The sequence below is a fragment of the Protomyctophum bolini genome (genome assembly GCF_963924005.1).
Source record: "Protomyctophum bolini genome assembly, chromosome: 24".
NCBI lineage: Eukaryota > Metazoa > Chordata > Actinopteri > Myctophiformes > Myctophidae > Protomyctophum > Protomyctophum bolini.
In genome coordinates, this window is record NC_137885.1 from 18627641 (window position 1) to 18646615 (window position 18975).

At 41.8% G+C, this 18975-nt stretch overlaps 1 protein-coding gene across 1 annotated transcript in view; it reads right to left on the reverse strand.

The window, feature by feature from the left end:
- The window catches only part of cckbra (cholecystokinin B receptor a), a gene marked incomplete at both ends in the record, with an annotated part of 36398 nt that extends 18288 nt beyond the window's left edge, over positions 1-18110 (reverse strand). Inside the window, 2 exons of the mRNA XM_080758580.1 lie at positions 1574-1825; positions 17963-18110. Of these exons, the coding sequence (XP_080614706.1) occupies positions 1574-1825; positions 17963-18110 (400 nt within the window). The remainder of the gene's footprint in view (positions 1-1573; positions 1826-17962) is intronic.
- Between the last annotated feature and the right edge of the window lie 865 nt (positions 18111-18975).

The following is an 18975-nucleotide window of genomic DNA, read 5'->3' on the forward strand; positions in this document are numbered from 1 at the left end:
GTCCCTCACTTCACACAAGTGTGATTTTTTTTATTTAAAAAAAGTATTTTCTTTTGATTTATTTTATTTTTAACAGATAATGCGTTCCACTGTTGGGTGGCAAATTAGTATGGATGAATGGAATGGCCATCTCCCTGGACGTTGACAATGCCACGCACTGACAGGCTGTGTTGGTCCAGTGCAGATTTGTGAGATAATCCCCTGTCCTCCTCCAGTGTCTGTGACTCTTGCCTTATGGGCACTGTTCTGCTTTTTTTGGTCTCACTGTTGAAGTCGTACCACTCCAATTGCACTGGACCAGCATTATAATGTAATTACATTCATGACACGAGCCAATTACTCCCACTCCCCATATTCTATCTTTTTGTTTGATAGGACACTGCTATGCTGCCAAATACTATTGTTCATCGTTTGCTGCATCCTGGACTAATGTTTCCATTTCACAGTCTGTTAAATTTCACTTCTTGTTCACCGCTTTTTCATCGACTGTCATGGTCTGGCAGAATGTGTCCCAAACACAGCGGCTTGAGGTTACTTTGCAGCAGAGACCAATAATTAGAACCTGGCCAGCAGCATAGAAATGGGGCTGTTGGGCCAAGGTTTATGTTGTGGGGCTGTTGAGCCAAGGTTTATTTCATGGCAAATTGGCAATGCACATTTAATTTGTGCCCGTCAATGGCATAATGGTCCGCAGAAGCTCCTGTAACCGTGCCTGCTTGTTATCAAATCTCCCTATCCCCCCATATGCTGTCTTCCCTTCTATAAACATATTCCCCCAGAGTGTGAAATAAACACTTGGCAAAGCCAAAAATGACCAGCATTTTTGGCTTTGCCAGCGGCGCGTTGTATTTTTGCTGTCTGGCAGAATCTATCTCCAGATCATTCATCTTTCTTTTAATATATAAAATACTATATACTTTTACTCGCATGACAGTGTCACAAAAATAGCCAACCTGCAAGCTTTTTTTTTAAATAAGCTACAGTACAAGATTTTAGAAATATTTTGAAAATATTTGAAAGGTTTCACCTATAGGCCTAGTGACATGCCCAAAATATTGAGGACAGGTTTAAAAGTTGTTAAGTTTTTCTGACGGTTCGGGGCATCCTGACCTGCGCTCATGTCGTATTCCCCACTATAACCATGCACTCGAGAATAGGGATGAAACCCGATACCCGGAAAAAAATCAACACGCTTATCAAGCCTGTTTTTTAGCTAGCGGCCCATGACGTCATGTTTAAACAATCAAGACAAGAGGCGATCAAGAAATAAATCGAATCACCCACGATAGCATAAACATGTCAGGCTAAAAGTGTATCGATACCTGCCAACCAGTTTCTTCAATATTATTTTCCAAAAGTAAAAAGTTCAATTGCCTTCCAATTTGAAGGCCCTAGTAAAAGATACTGGTTCTGTTCAGAATTTGTCGTCTCCCGTCTTTCCACAAAATAATATAAAATGCTCGATAGTGGGATCGATAAGAACCCGGCTCGATAAGCCTGATCGATAAGGTGCTCGTTATCAACAAAAACTAACGAGCTCCCTCCAGACTCGAGAAGCCCCCCCTTTCCTTACCCATGAAGTAGGTGAAGATCTTGCACATGGCAGCTCCGAAGATGAAGTCCTGCAGGATGCTGGGGATGAGGGTGAAGGGCATGCAGAAGACGGCCATCATGAGGTCGCTGACGGCCAGCGACAGCAGGAAGGAGTTGGTGACGGTGCGCATGCGCTTGTTCAGCGCCAGCACCACGATGATGAGCACGTTGCCCAACACGCTGAGCAGGAAGATGAGAGAGTAGAGCAGGATGCGGATTGTCGAGCCCATATCTGGAAAGACAGAGGGAGGATAATAATTAAAGATGGAGTGCTGTGATTTTTTTATTTTTTCCAGTTTTTCATGCGTTTATGAGGTAACGGTACTTAATGAACTGGTTGGCATGTCCACATAAAAATGGCATTTTCACAAATACTGTACAGTATTTTTTTTTAAACGTTAAGCAATATTACACGCGAGGGTCTCCTTTACCGTCAATAATGCACGCCTGCGAAGTGCATTAATGATGGTAAAGAACACCCTCGAGTGTACTATTGCAAATATATAAGACAGTTAAAAACAAATCATGTTTTTTGAATGACAGATGTAGCCACGATGACCACAAATGTCCCAAGAAACTTGCTAGCCTAACAACCCATTCCTCTGCGCCCTGGGAGAACAGATCAAGTGAATTCTATGTTTTGATTAGGCATTCCGATAAGGTAGTTTAAACTTAAAAGCCCGACTGGAATCAGATTGCTTCCTTGAAACGACCTGCTGTATAATGTGCATTCATGTTTCCATGCATCTTTTATGAGCTCATTGTAGATCTTTAAGATCTACAATGAGTCCATCTCTGAAAGAGAAAGAGACTGAGAGAGTGTGTGTGTGTGTGTGTGTGTGTGTGTCGATATGAACAAAAGACAATTAGGTAAAAATAATGTACATGCACGTACGGTTGTCCACCTGTGTGTGTGTGTGTGTGTGTGTGTGTGTGTGTGTGTGTGTGTGTGTGTGTGTGTGTATGTGTGTGTGTGTGTGTGTGTGTGAAGAGAAGAATGAATCTGAACAGATCAAAGGAGCATGCCCTGAATCATAATTCTAGCTCACATCGGCACTCGACAAGACCAAAAACTACAGCTTTCTATAGCATTGCTTTCTAATTGTTAGATAATATGTTACATCTTTATGTCTCGTATAGTATACGAGACATACAGAAAAAGGCAGTGGTGAAAAGTAAGTAAGTAACGATGTACATTTACTTAAGTGCTGTACTGTACTTTGTGGTATTTGTACTTTACTTGAGTATTACCAATTTCCAATACATTTACTTCTACTCCACTACATCTTGGATCTAAATATTGTACTTTACTCCACTACAATTATTTGGAGTCTGTAGTTACTTTGTAGATTTTGATTATTGCTGCAAAACATACATTAACCACTTCAGGGAGATATTCTACTTAATGAGTACTTTTAGTTTTGGTACTTTAAGTACATTTTGATGAATGAATACTTTTGTACTTTTGATCTCTGGACTTTTACTTCGTAATGGAGTAGTTCTACATTGCAGTAAGTGAACCTTTCTCCACACTGCCGGGTGTGGCACAACAGTTTACCAGAGCATGTAGATTAGAACCTTTGTTTGACGAAACTTCTGTGCAAAGATAGATGCATCCCTGATGTGTTTTTTTTATTTATTCATTGGCTTTCATTTAATTGTGACTTGGATGTAAAATTGGTAATTATGGGATAGAGGAATTGGCAAAGAGCAATAATGAGGCCATGGTGAGAAGTGTGTGGTACGTAGAAGTCCACCAATTTAAATATGAGCGTGCAGTTCAAGTAATGAGCTCACTTTGCATAATGCCAGTGTGTTAGATGTAGCCTACTAAAGCAGTAAGCCTCAAGAGGACATCATTTGCAGTAAATTGTGATGAGAGATGAAGGACTTTTACTGTATGTTAGATGTACACTGTTAGATAGATACAGTAGAACATGCACTATGATAGAAGTACATACAGTATGTGGTACTCAGTCAGTATTGGCTACCACAAGGGCAAATGTTGCAAGCGCTCCAGGCCCCATGGCTCAATTGGGGCCCATAAGTGCTGCTTTTGTTTAAATGTTTGTATAACACTGTATGGCAGCTGGGCTGGCGTGGGTGTCAAGCTGATGAAATAACATTAATTTCAACATCCCCAAACACATAATATGCTCTCCAACGGGTTGTTCCATTATTAAATTAGTTACAAAGTTCTGTACGAGAATCCATAGTATGAATCAACAAACAAACACGTCTTGACAGTCTGATGATAAACAAACTGCCAAGTGTCAACACGGCTACCGGAAATTCTTGCCAGTCACGCTCCAAAGGGTTGAGACGGTTTTAGTGTTGTCCCAGTGGTGTGATATGTCCTGTTGCAAGTTGATGCACGTCGTCCCAAGTGATTCAACAGGTTGATTTCAATGGCCCAAACCACACCAAAGGGTCAACATGGACCCAAGGAGTTGCATGGTGACCCTTTGGTGTGGTTTGGGCTTAAGGAGTCTTCCTTAATTTTTCATGCAGCGAGCGAGCCTTTTTCTGCCAGTTTTCCTTTTATGTTTTCAAGACCACGGAAAAGAAAGGTGTGGCAGTTTCCCCTGTGCTTTAGAGACCACCATGTCTACTTTATCAATTAATGTCTAACCATTCAAGACAACTTTGTATTTGGTGAGAAATTAGTCATTTGTGTTCGACTGTGCTGAAACAAAAGAATGTTCTATTAAACCACAACTAATTTGTCAACTGTGACGTGTCATTCCATCGCTGCACTGTACAGTGCATGCTTTATATCGCTTGGCATCTATTGCTGAATCTGTGGTGTTGACAATGGCTTAAATTAAAAACACGACTCTGTGGAGACGGACAGCTCAGCATTGCTCTCTTGGGTTATTTTATCCCCATGTAAAAAAAGGAATTGTCAAAATGTGCTTGGTGTGTCACTGTCCACCAGTGGTGGTGCTGAACCATTTGCCAATGGATACATGTAGTGCAACTTTTGCTGTCCTTGGTTCTGAAAACTTGTGTCATGACAGGCAACCAGGTTTCTTAACCACGTGAACCCCAGCATCTAGTGCTTTTTTTTCATAACACGTTCAGAGCCTCAGAACGGAGAGGGCACTTTTCTCCAATGGTCAAAAAGGCAGGGGCTAAAGCGCCCTTTCATAAGCAACACATTGATGAACAACAGAACAACAAGCTGATGGTTTCAGCAGGAGGAGTAGACAGTAGACACAGGAGAGCAGGTACCGGAATGTATTTTTTCTGGGTGCCCCGCCCACCGCCGATAAATGCGTTGAAAACCTTGACCCGTCCGCCCGTCCCGCGGGACCTGCGGGCAACGGGCCGGCCCACGCATCACTACCAGCATCCATATTCTGGGTCGGAACATTAGCAAAAAATAGCCAATCTACAATCTCAGATTTGGTACGTAAAATAGCGGTCCAAGTAAAGAGCAAACTCGGGTTCAGTTTTCTAAGTCTAGACAATTGTCTTGTGGCTCTAGCTCTTAGAATAGATGGTGGAACAGTCAAAAGCAGCTGCCCGGCAGACCTCAAAGGTCTGGCTGGAGTATAATCAACCAAGAGGTCAGACAGGTATACAGGATAGACTATATTAGATCTAAACTGTATACATATAAACTCAAGATTTTGCTGTGGCATTACCACAGATTTATTGACTGATTGCTTAACATATATTTGTATATCTGTCAAAAGGATACAACCCAATAAAGCAAGAGAGCTCATTTCCATCGTGGTCTTTAACAGGGATCTTGTGGTATTGTTTGCAACCTGCAGCTGACACCCACTTTCCACAAATTACATGGGGCTGACAACAAACTTTGCCTTTTGGGTCAGCTGAAATGTGAAGGCGGCTGGACCTTTTGTGATAAAACGGTGTGACTTATCATGGTGTTACTCACGCATAGGAGGGGCTCAAAAATCCCATCACACAATGAATTTCCCCCTGTAGTAACGATGAGGACCCCCTAGGGGTCCCCTGTGGAAGAGCCCTGCGGTCACAATTATTTTTGACTCAACGATGTCATGTGGGGACACTGCAGGAAACGGGCGATGAGCACAGTGGCAATACAGACTGGAGGTCATCATACAAGACATCAGTCACATCATACATCATTCATCTAGTTCAGCCCCAAAGCAAAGCTAACAAACAGTCTATGAGTCTGATTGATGTGATGTGTGACTTTGTTGTTGTACAAAGTACATTTGTTGTTGATGTTTTAGTTTCGCTTTGCACAGCACTTTGGTCAATTGCGATTCTTGCAAATGTGCTTTATGAATTAAGATTGATTTGATTTTTGAAATAAACTAACATTTATACATTTCAAATGATAGAAATTATCTTTTGCCTTGGAAATAGTAGGTCCATTGATTGCCAGCCAAGTCTATGGATGATTGTATATATAATATATATAGCCTATGATACATTAATACATACAATACAATTTATATATAGCGCTTTTCACCCAAAGTTGCATACAGAACAAATTAAAACAGTTTATGGTTTTGATCCAGGGCAGTACGCACACGCATCATAGAACACATGAGTGCCATTAGATGCAAGGACATCAAATATCCTGTCGCAAGACATTTCATGGAAGCCGGTCACTCCATCACAGTTATTGAACAAGTTAAGAAATCTAGAAGAGGGGGTGATTTAGACACTTAACTCCTCCAAACTGAATCTAGATGGCCATCTACAGTCTCACAACAACGAATTGTGTTGGCACACGTTGTTGGCACACGTCTACAAAGGTTTCCCAAAAACGGGAAGACGCAGGTTGAAAGTGCCAAATTAAAGCGATAATTAAGCTGACAACTTTATTTTCACGCCTCTACTATCTAAATGATGATCTATGTTTATTTGTTCATTAGGGATATGTTTACGCAAACCAGGCTGTGCACACCAATTAAACAAAAACAATACAGGGTTGCTTGCTATGTCCCCATGGGCTTCTGCTTCACGTCTTGACTTTCTGCAATGAGATAAGGTTTTATTTCTGCCAGTCACAGACACATACTGCCATTCCCTCCTTATCTGATCATGGAACAAGACGAGAGGATTTCACCAGACTTTCTCCGTATTGTCAGAGCTAATCAAACCGTGGCTGAATCCCCTAATTCCAGAGATCCGTCCACATAGTTTAGGTTAAGGCTGTGATGACAAGTCTTGTAGGCGGCAACGTCCCCTCTGGCCAGACCCAATCAATAGTACTCTGAAAAGCCTTGTTCATTTGAACGCATTTTAGTCAAGGACGACTGAGGAATACACAATGCAATGAATGATTTACGCAGTGGTGGAAAAAGTACTCAGTACTACTCAAAAAGTCAAAGTATCAAGTCTGTAATGTACTGTAGAAGTATACTCTGTTGCAAGAAAAAGTCTGCAATTTAAAATGTACTTGAGTAAAAGTACAAAAGTATCAAAATTATTTTGCAATGCAAATAATCGATTGCATTAGTAGGACAAAAGGTTTAAGAGGTTTAATTTATTTTCCATTCAATATTGCTACCCTTGGTCTATCGATAAATGTGTGTAGTGTGTACTATCTGTGTTTATGTCAAGGTACGGGTTTGTCCATATGTGTTCAAATTTGATGTCCATGTATTTGCGGTTTACTTATTTATATCCATATTCGTACAATTTCCCTTAAAAAAACCTTCAATATCACACAGATTTAATTTCTTTGCTAAATAGTTACTGTATCGATTTTAAATCACTGAATCTCCTAAAGTAGTTGTACTACAGTACCATACTGTCGAGCGGCAAAAATAGTTTATCTATAAACTCAACACCTTTCATCGTGGTGCATTGTGAGCTTGTAGTCTCTAGTACCAGTATGGAAAATTAATTCTATTCATAGTTATTTAGCATATTATCCAGTGTGCAGTTGTGCACAGCACACACAGACTGCCATATCGTATTTGATCAGTTTAATGAGAAGTAGAAGTACAGTCAGCACAATTCAACTAAATTCGTCCTTCCCGCAATGGAATCCCAAGATGCCAATATTGATTCCACTTTCCTTTTTAAATATAGAAGTTGGAAAGAGCCCGTTTTCAGCATACAAACAAGCCCAGTACATATTCAATTAACCTTGAGACATTGTCAAAGCACGCAAGTTAATAGGACCACTTCACCACTTTTCAACCTATCTTCATATAATGGGTCCTCACAAATAATCGTGATAAAATGGCACAATTTTTTTCTACTCAGTCTGTGTCTCATAGGAGGGCTGTGGGCAGTTCTGAAACCGTCCTCCAGTGACATCAACAATGGGGAATACAAACAGGCTTTCTAATCCAGAAAAGTTGCAATGCGAAAAAGGATGGTGGTATTTTATCATGATTATTATGAGGACCTATTATATGAAGATGGGTTGAAAAGTGGTGATTCTGGTGAAGTTGTCCTTTAAACTGTTACTTCGAAGCAGTAAAAAAAGAAAAAACATTGCTCCATCAATCCTTAATATGCCACAATATTATAAGAAAACTTTTATATTAGGTCATTGGTGTTGTATTCATTCAAAACAACTTCATGGAAGCGATTATGATTCATAATTACAAGAATGATCAGAATTACAGCAGTGAGAGCCTGCAGAGCCACAGAGTGAATTCATGTTAAACTGTCATGACAAAAAGACATCTTTTGTCAGTGTACAAATTAGAGGTGCTCCAATCGATCGGCCACCGATCAGTGCTTGGACGATTTTCACTTCAAAAGACTCGATCGGTGATCGGCAATTCACCCAATCTGGAGAAACCAATCTTTTATACCATTTAAGTCATATTTGTGACAGGCCTAAACACCCACAAACAGTTTTGATATGGGTTTTAACTTTTGAGATACAATAGGAAGGAAAGAAAATATTAAAATTTTCCCCTTACGCACAAGATCGGTATCGGCCGATCGTGAGATAAACAAGATCGGTGATCGGACTTTTAGCAAAGGTCCCAGATCACCTAGAACGACATTGAAGGAGTTATATATTTTATAATGCATACATCCAGCATCGCTAGTATTATTTTTACCGGCTCTTGGCGTCTCCGTCGCCTGGCAACTTTGCTTTGCTTCCACGTTGTGACGAATATTTTCCCTCCGTCCAACTAATCTTAGCGACGATCTTTAGCGCAGTTTTTCTCTGAATTGAAGCTCAATGATCAATTGATCATACAGAACATCAATGTTTTAGGAGCTCAATAAAAAATGTATTCCCACATTGAGAACCACTGCTCTATCGAGTCTGAAAACAAAACAAAGAGAAAGTAGACTCAATTATTTACAAAAAAAATGAAAAAGAAAAACCTGTGCAACCTGTAGTCTACAATTACATTACATGTGCCCACGCGTGCAAGCGGAGTTAAAGGCTAGACTGTAATTATTGTGGACTGCTCATGTGCTGTGGTGCTTCTGAAAGCCTGGTATTCTGACAGGAACGTAATAACTACATGCCATAAAAGGTGTCACAGTTCAGTGGAAGATAAGAAACCTGTGTGATGTTTTGTGCCTCGAAACGAATAAGAACCAGATAACATGTTTGACATTTCAGGTGCGACTGTAGAAAACGGAACGGAAGTGGGGAGGAGGCTTCACATTCGCTTTATCACTTGATCATTAGTCTTGCGTTGGCAAACTGTTGCCTGGTGCAATTTTCAAATGCTGCCGTCATACAGTCTGGAGCAACGGAAGCTCTGATCGTGAGTATGTGATGAAGTGGAACCTCCCCACTTCCGTTTCGTCTTTTTGTTTTGCGCAAATTAATCCTAATTAAAAATAAATAAATCATCTATATGGCTTGATACTAAATGGAAATAATAATAATAAATTAAAAGATATTTAAAAAAATATTTTCATGAACGTAAATGCCAGCTTCCTTACTCGGATTTTGGGAGGTGTAGTTCCAGACTCTAGCATTCGGAGAGGAATAGTTATCTGGCTACACGAGACTATACTTGATCATCAACAGAGCTGCCATGCTCCAGAGTCAGGCTGTATGACCAGGAAGCATTTTAAAATTGTGGGATGCATGAGTCTGCATGGCCATGCAAGACTATGCTCATATTAATGTCCATGCTGCCAGCAGAGACGCACAGCTGTTGGGATTGACGCTACACTGAGCCTGCCCCTGGATCCGGCCCTGGAGCCCAAACACTGGCCACAACGGTTGCCATACTGGCCAAATCACATCGGGATACACAGAGAGCACACGTGGCCTCTGTCAGTCCGAGTTAATTATTGATTACAGCGGACACCCCTGACAGCTGACACGCCTGACAGCAAGTTCAACGTTTCATTACCATCTATTTTTCTGTACCGTTTAAACAGTTAGGGACTGATAGATTTGTATTGGAAGCTTGTGTGTGGTGCGTGCGTACGAGAGAACCGAGATTCATGCGTCTTGCCCTTAAGAAGACCTATTTGGTCAAGACGTTGGATCTGTATTAAAAGTATATTTGCAGTGCAGGCTAGCGCCTCTTCCTTTATTCCACAATATGACTCATAATCCTTTATCTCTGTAAGTTAATTAACAGACAGGGGTCAACTCAGCACTTTTCAGTTTTTTTTGTTAAATGTGTACCTTCATCAGCGTTAAATGAATAATATCTTAGCCACTGAAACAACATTCTAACTTAAATGTTGAGAGAAAGGAAAAAACAATCTCACCCATGTGAACAGAGTGCAACTATACGGACTGTACTGTATTACTGGTAGCCTACTCCTCGAGTCCTCGCACTGTATGGGTGAGAGAAGGCCCTCCTCCCTGGCCTGTGTGTGTGTGTGTGTCAGGAGTCAAGCACAGTTGTTGACTTAAGCAGGAGGGTTGTAATGACCCTAGCTCATTCCTGGCCTGTTCACGTTCGCATGCGTGCGTGCGTAGAGGTGTCTGGGGAAAATGAGAGGCCCTGTGGGAACATTAATTCATGTTGATTTTAGCCTTCAATTTGCAAGTATTAACTAATTGAAATTAACACCCCGAAATGTAGCCGAAACGAGCAGCAGCAAGGTAAGTGATTCACACATTCAGGCGGGCATTGGTTGTTATTGGATGCGCTGCGAACGACAGCAGTGCGTGTAGCTGACCACTGCGCTAAACATTATGACAGGCGTGTGGCATGAGAGAGAGAAGCCACATTCCAATACCCAAAATCTCAGCCACTCGCTCCCTCCCACTCGGTCACTCTGGGTCATTCCAGCTTGACCCGGAAATGGTTAACGTTCCAATTGTTAATGTGCTCCATCGAGGAGGTGAGTGGAGCCGAGTGGAGGAGACTAGTGCGCTCTCCGAGAGCGCATAGATGCGAGTGTACATCAGGTGCAGGCTCGATGGGGTTTTTTGTCTCCTCGTGTACACATTTTTTTCCTTCTCCAGTGACATAAGTCCTCCTCCTCCACAAGTGGCACAGAAAACACTGCTTGAAACCTGATACAATGCACCCCCCCCCCCCAATCCACTAGTGCTGCAGTGACCCTACACACACATGCACCCACCCACGCACGCACACACTAAACTAAAAAGCATTGCAGTTTGTTGAAGACAAACATTTTCCCTGAATTAAATTAAGAGAGCTTCAGGCTGTATTTTGCGTGTCTTAAGTACCAGGTCTTATTACCTAACTTGAGTAAACTAAAGACCTGGAGGCGTGATCAATGCCATTTGGCTATTCTGAGTGGCCAAAGAGCATTGATCACGCCTCCAGGTCTTTAGTTTACTCAAGTTAGGTAATAAGACCTGATACTTAAGACACGCAAAATACAGCCCTCAGAATGATAAAGTAGCCACCATCCGCACCACCCAAAAAGCAGCCCTGTGTGTGTGTGTGTGTGTGTGTGTGGGACCTGAGCCCATGAATCAGCAACAGCTGAAGGGGTCAATAGGTCATGATACAAACACGTCATGCTCCAAACGGACGGACGGACAGACATACACACACACAGCTGTTCCTTAATTGGAGCGGCTATAGCAGTTTTAAGACTTTTTCCTCTTCATCGACATTAGAAGTTTCACCTCCACAGCTGTGTGGAATTGTGGATACACTGACTAGCCTGCACTACGCGCCACCTCTCCCCAGACTCTTCTTACGAGGGACATTTCAGATCAATAAGAGCCCCTGCATGGCTGAATGAGCATTGCAAACTGCTCAATATGGTTTCGTTTAGCGGTGTCAAACTCTGTCCCCAGGGTCACACCATGAGCTGGGAGGTCAAATGCAGTGGTGTGCAACGTGTGATTTAATAGTGTTTGTGTATTAGTACTGTGTGTGTGTGTGTGTGTGTGTGTATGTGTGTGTGTGTGTGGGGCATGTGTCTGCTCAAATATATGCATATACGGTATGGGCATGCACTGCATAGTTACGCGTTTCTCCTATGATTCTCGTAATAATTACAACTCTGATTGATTACTCTGATCAAGCAATGACAGCAGCGTCATTAAAAGCACGCACGTGGGAAATCAAGGCGCTAATTTCATCTACAACACAGCCTCACGGTAGAAATTGGTTCGATAAAAGCCATGTATCATTATGGTGTGCTGCATACACCATAATGACGCTTTACTGCAGAAGAAAGTATCTCTCTCTCTCTCTGTCTCTCTCAGTCTCCATCAGAGCCCTATAGGCCAGTGGCCTGTCTCTGAGGAGTGAACTGAGCTGCTTCATTGAATGGATATGAGATCTGCTTCGGGACAACTCATCTCAGGCGCGCACTCAGTAAAAAAAAGAAAGAAATCCAAGTCAAATGAAAGCTCCGGATTATCCCGACAGTGTGAGCTCAGCGAAGTGCCACGACGCATCAGCCTGAATGGTAACAGCTTGGGCTCGCATGGTGGACCAACAATACAGTAGAGTAGATGCTTCCTCTCATAACACAGCAGTCCAAAACGCTGACTCCTACTCCAAGGACAAATGTGATTATACAGTAGTAATGTGATGTACACTATATGAAAGATGGTGATGGTTCTGCTGACTGACACAGGTTACATAAGATTACTTTATGCATTAGATACAGTGTTAGTGATGACTATGTTTTTCATATTTCAGTCACTGTGATGACGCTCTCACACAGAGCAACTTGGAGTGAAGAGTGACAGTAAAGTATGAACGGTAAGATCTAGAGAATCACACGCATAGCAGTCAGACAATAAACTTAAGAGGTATTTCCGTCTCGAAAGTAAAATAATAGCGAGGAACATGCTCCATCGAATATGATTATTAGTTAGTGATGCATGTAACATGGAATGGTGGCGCATGGAACATTAAATTGTGCAATGGAATTGTGCATGGACTAATGTATAATGAAAACATGCTTACATCTCCATTAAAATAAAAATACAGAAAATAGTTCCACGGTGAGAGAGAACATACAAAATTACAAATGGAGAAGCACTGTAGGCAGCAAGGAAAATAAACTCACATAATTGACCACGTAATTATGATTAAACTAGAGTCACAGCTGTTCAAATTAAGAGTCTCAGACTATGGTATACATGTAATCTTCTCTTTTCTATCCCTTTCCTCCCGAAAGTAAACAATTCTCTTCAATTCAGCGGATCAACAAAAAGCTATTTTTGAGTCTGATGAGTTGTGCTACATAGTAATCAAGGACTGAAGAATTCATCTCCCATCCGTGGACTGTAGAGACCTACAGGGACTAATGAAAAATTCTAGGCAACATATTGCTCCAATAATTATTATGATTATAAAATCTATAAACCATGGCAGCAGTTGCACTGAGGTACCCTGAGAAGAGGACACTCCAGCTCCATGTTTCTTTTTTAACCCATTTAGACCTGAGGACGATGCTACAAACAGTTTTCTGAAAAACCTGTTTCTATATCAGTGGTTCTCTAACTATTTCATGTCAAGGACCCCCAGAATTATCTGTATCTGGCCACATTTTCACAATTAAAAAAAATAGCAGATCTACAAGCTCATAGCGCTGCTATTTTTATATAGCTAAACTATAACAACTAGTCGCAACTCCTTGCAACAAACCCGTTTTAAGGACATGTCACACCAATGAAACTCTTTGCAACTGCCATTGGGGATAATGGTTGCATGCAACTACTCGCTAGGGATTTGGTTGAAAGGAGTTGCATGGCAAATCATTGGTGCGGTTTGGGCCTACCACGCCGGTGGCATGAAAGGCCCCCTGTGGTGCAGAGTTATCTCCCCCCAAAAAAGTGGACTGAAAAATGTAATAAAATCACACCCGTGTGAACTGAGTGGTGCAACTCCTCCTCTCTCTCTCTCTCTTTCAGCACTATCTCTCTCTCTGTTTCTGGCACAACAGTGCCCCTACTGGTACTCATAGTCATACCACTGGTGCTCATGGCCACATAGGTAGGTACATGGGTGGGTTAACGTCACATAGGCGGACACGGACATTGCTGTTCCTTGGAGTGGTTGCACCACTCAAAAAACATAACGGCAGAAATCATCATTTTTGGCCATGACTCTCCCATCCCTCCCTGCTCCCCCTGTCATCCTACTGGAGGTCCCTTTAGCTCCAATAAATAAAATAAAAACCCAAACAAACATCGGTGTCAACTTTCATGCAGCCTTCAAGTCTGTTGTCAAAACCATCTTCTTTCACCTGCTTAGACTTTTAGCCAAGATCAAGCCTTATCACTCTCAGAATGACCTCGAGAGGGTTATCCTCGCATTAATTCCATTGAGATCAGATTACTGTAACTCGCTGTATGTCGGCATCGATCAATCGCTGCTTAGGCGCTTGCAGCTGATCCAGAATGCCGCTGCCCGTCTCCTCACTGGAAAAAAAAGAAGCTAGAGCACATCAATCCAGTCTTGGCCACGCTCCACTGGCTCCCTGTCCGCTTTCAAATTGATTTTAAGATTTTAATGTTTGTTTTCAAATTCCGAAATGGGTTGGCTGAGCTCCCCCATCTCCCTTGCAGATCTCTTTTCCAACCAGGGCCTTGAGGTCGACCAGCCAGCTGCCGCTGGAGGTCCCAAGGACCTGGCGAAAACCCAGGGATGCCCCTTTGCGGTGGCCGCCCCGAGGCTCTGAAAACACTTTGCCCATACATATCAGAGCTGCCCAGTCGATCGATGCATGGATATTTTTTTAATCTTTATATTTTAATCTTTATATGTATGCCCAGCTTTGTGTGACTGTGTGTCTGTACCACAGAAATGGCTGAGCACGGAAGAGCGCCCCTCACTTCACACAAGAGTGATTTTTTTTATCAAACAAATTAAACAAAATACCTGCACTGGGGACTGTCGCCAGGTTCTTACACCCCTGTCTGTTTATAGTGCATCTGTTTTTAAATCTGTTTTTAAATCTGTACAGCACTTTAAATCTGTACAGTTGACTTGGGCATGAGTAGTAGTGAATGCATGAAACCCACAACCAAATACACGTGCTGAAAGACAAGATCTCTTTAATTACGAGACAACCTGAATCATGGTAATCTTAGTTAGCTACTAGCATCAATTGAGTCAGAAGGTGGCAGGAAGGGTTACAGTAATAGGGGCCGGGGGAGGCGCGAGTCAGACTACGGCAGAAAGTCGGGAGTGAAGTCTGCAGTGCTATCACAGAGATGTTCTTATTCAGGTGTGTGAAAACATTTTAACAGTGAGGCCCCTAGGCCCCCTACCAACTGAAGGACCTTGGTACTGTCTGTGCTACCGTAATTTCTCGTTTGGCCTGGCAACAGTGACATATCATGGCAACAAAACAGTGCTTAATTACTTACATTAGTATCTGGCCTGGAGGAACATGGCTACATCTGCAAATAAATAAATATAGGGTATGGGCCCACTGGGGAATCGGGTGAGAAAGAGAACTACTAATTGAATTATTCTGCTCTGCTGCCAAGCACTGTGTGTGTGTATGTGTGGTCACCGTCACACAGTCACACTATGCACAATGCAGTACAATCCTCAGTGTTAATTTAGTCCATTTGTAACAAATGTTACAAATGTAACAAAAAAATCAGACCCGTCTGAAGTGAGTGGTGCTGTACTATACTTGTGCTGCATGTACTGTACTGTACTGTACTGTACTGTACTGTACTGTACTGTACTGTACTGTACTGTACTGTACAAGCCCTCCTCCCTGGCCTGTCTGTGTGTTAGGCTGTGCAACAGTGACACTTGGTGGTGAACAAATGCTTCAACGTTATTTTCATGCTTGGACAGAGACCGGGGAGGCAGGGACCCAGGGACAGACCCAGGGACACACATAGCGGTCTATAGGAGTGGTTGCACCACTCAACAACAAATTGATCCATTTGGTTACATCTGTAAACTATCTGGAGTTTACAGGCGTACTACACACATCTGAAAAGGGCCAATAAAGAGGTTTAATGAGTAATAGTTTGTGGTCTCTGGTTGATTTCATTGCCCTCAAGGTATACTGCTATAGAAGCATGGAGTCCACTGCCGATGTTATGCAATGAAAGACCTACCACCACATTACGGTCAATAAAGGAAATGCACGAGTGAAGGGGTGTGAATGCCTGTAAATTATTTAGTGGGGGAAGATTTGAGAATTCCTCTATACTGCAGCAGCGGTGAGCTGAATAATAGCTGGACCGTCGCCACACATGTAGACCTCATTTCCTTATCCTCTGATGGAAGGCAACAGTCGGAGTCTAAGCCGCCAGTTGCCATAGCACTGACTGCATTTATATGCCATTCCTTTCCTTTCCATGCCATTGTTTTGACACACAATGAAATGGAGTACATTTCTGGGGCCTGTTTTGACATCAAAGTCCAACAACTGGAATAAGAAAAAAAACGTATAACAGCTGCAGGATTTTAACCACTTAAACCCTCTAGTCTAGATTTAATGCAACAGACCTGAGGTGAATGCCATTAGGCAATTTTTTTAAAGAGAACATAATGCCAAAAAATATACTTTAGATAGAGATTGATAATTTAGAAATTGCTCCATTTGTGTCATTTTATTTATAGCTATTATAACTTTTTTACCGTTTCATTGCACTGATTTGGACAAGTTGAATGTAAAATGAATGTCTCTATTCAAGTGTTTGACCACATGCAAGTGTGTGTGTGTGTGTGTGTGTGTGTGTGTGTGTGTGAGAGAACATCAGGTGTACAGTAGATCATGACTTTTTTTACAGGGCAAAATTTCACAAACATATATTCGTGCAAATCAATAGCCTATAGGGATCATAGATCACAGAAGAATCTGTATGCATGGACCTGTCAGCTCCATTCTGCATAATTAAAACACAAGGAAGAAGTGGGTGATTTGCCCATTTCAATACTCAAAAAGGCCATAAAATAGCAATCAAAGATATTAAGTAGGCTGCGCCCACGGCCGGGAAAACATTACATGAGCATCAAAGAGCAGCATCACCAGACTCTTGAACAGTTTCTAATTGTCAACAATTAGACTGCTGAACAAGAACTATAGGTCTGGTGACACTGCACAGAATCTGTCTCTTGTTTTAGTAGACTCCATATATACACATAGGCTACATCACTATACTAAATTATTTATATGCATACATGTAGATTAGTCATGTACTATGCACTTTATGTTTTTCCTCTCTCTTTTAACTGCAGTGCAATGATGAGCCTGCACAACCAATAATATCACCCATGTTACTTGTAATGTGATGTGAAGTGATTCTGTTTCTGATTGATACTGATTCTGAGATATTTCCATCCCAATACAAGCTCCCTCCCACAGTTTGCATGGACTACAGAAGAACATTGTTGCATTCATTAACAAGACAGATGCAGAAACGACTTGAGTTTGAATAATCAATTCCCTTTATGTGCACTGCAAACAATAACCTTGACTCGTTCCACTGGAAAATCCACTTCTTGACAAGTTCTTGTAGGAATTTACACTGTATTTTCCTACAGTTTTGCCATGTATAGTCTAAAAGTAAAGGCAAGTACATTATTAAGCACTGCAGTCAACTGTACGGTTTACTTTTGTTTATATCAATTGAGAAGATGATTCGTTTCTAATGAAATGATAGGGTATTGGCCTGGGGTATTGGCAATTGTAACTGAATATATAGCCTATTTTTTTTTAGCAAACACTTAATTTATCTAAAAAAGGGGGCAATTTTAGTTGTAACTTCTTCTACCTTAACATTGCATTATTTCTCTAACCATGTAGGCTATCAGGCTATACAGCTCAGCTGAGCTAGAGTCAACTGCCAATACAGCATTATAATTGAACTAGCGTATAGACTTCATGTTTAGTTCAAGCACAATTAAGCCAAGGGCATGGCCAAACCATTCTGTTAATTATAGGCTAATTAAGACAGCTGTGGCAGCGGCTGTGTAAAGCGATTAAGAATCGGAATAGGTTAGAAGAGAATATTGCTGTAGTTTAGGCGAAACCGCGAAAGTACCTTTCTGGCGTGCAGATGAAGATCTCGGGTTGACAGATCCGTTGCTACAGGTGGTGGAATTGACTTCTTCTTCCAGGATGGTCGCTTTGTCCAGAACATAGTCCAGGAATGCGCCCACCACGCTGGAATTGTTTGTTTGTAGGGCCATGATGCTCCCAAATCATACAACTTGCACCAACAAATTCAATAAACAACTTGTTAGTCTACTCATCTTACTGCAAAGCAATTTTTTAAAGAAGGGGAGAAAAAAATGATATAAATGATTGCCATTTGAAAGTCCTACATTTCTCAATAGCTCTGCAGTTAAATTCCTTCTCTGGAGGAATGCAGGGAGAATGAAAGAGAGGGAGCGTGTGTTTGCCCGGCTCCCCCCGCCCCCTATACCCAGCTGGAAGCGATGAGGGCTGCTGAGGCTGACGAGATAACTGAAGTGAGAAGAGACAGGACTTGGCATCTCTCTCTCTCTCTCTCTCTCTCTCTCTCTCTCTCTCTCTCTCTCTCTCTCTCTCTCTCTCTCTCTCTCTCTCTCCCCCCATGTGTGTGTGTGTGTGCGTGCGTGCGTGTGTGTGTGTGTAAGAGAGAATCCTGATCACTCATGCAACACCACAGACTCAGTCACAGAGAGGATTACAGAGAGAGAGAGAGAGAGAGAGAGAGACAGGCCTACAGTATAAGCATAATGTGCATGCAGTGCATATAACCTGCAGCCCCAGTTGATCAGGGATTAGTTGGATAGAGCTATCGATCACTTATAGTAGGAAGTAGGAACGCCTAATAGTCATGATGAGACAACTTCATTCTGCAGCATGCACAGGACACAACACTGCATTCTAATTGGCTTTAAAAGCCACCTGCCTGGAAAGGATTTATCAGTCTTTAACTGAGCTTATTCGGTTCCGTTTTGGAAAATAATTAAGCGGATATTAGAAAATTATGTGTGCTAAAGCACTAAATTATGTCTGTTATCTATGTTATACGGTAATGTAACAGCTCTGTGTGTAACTCAGAAAGAG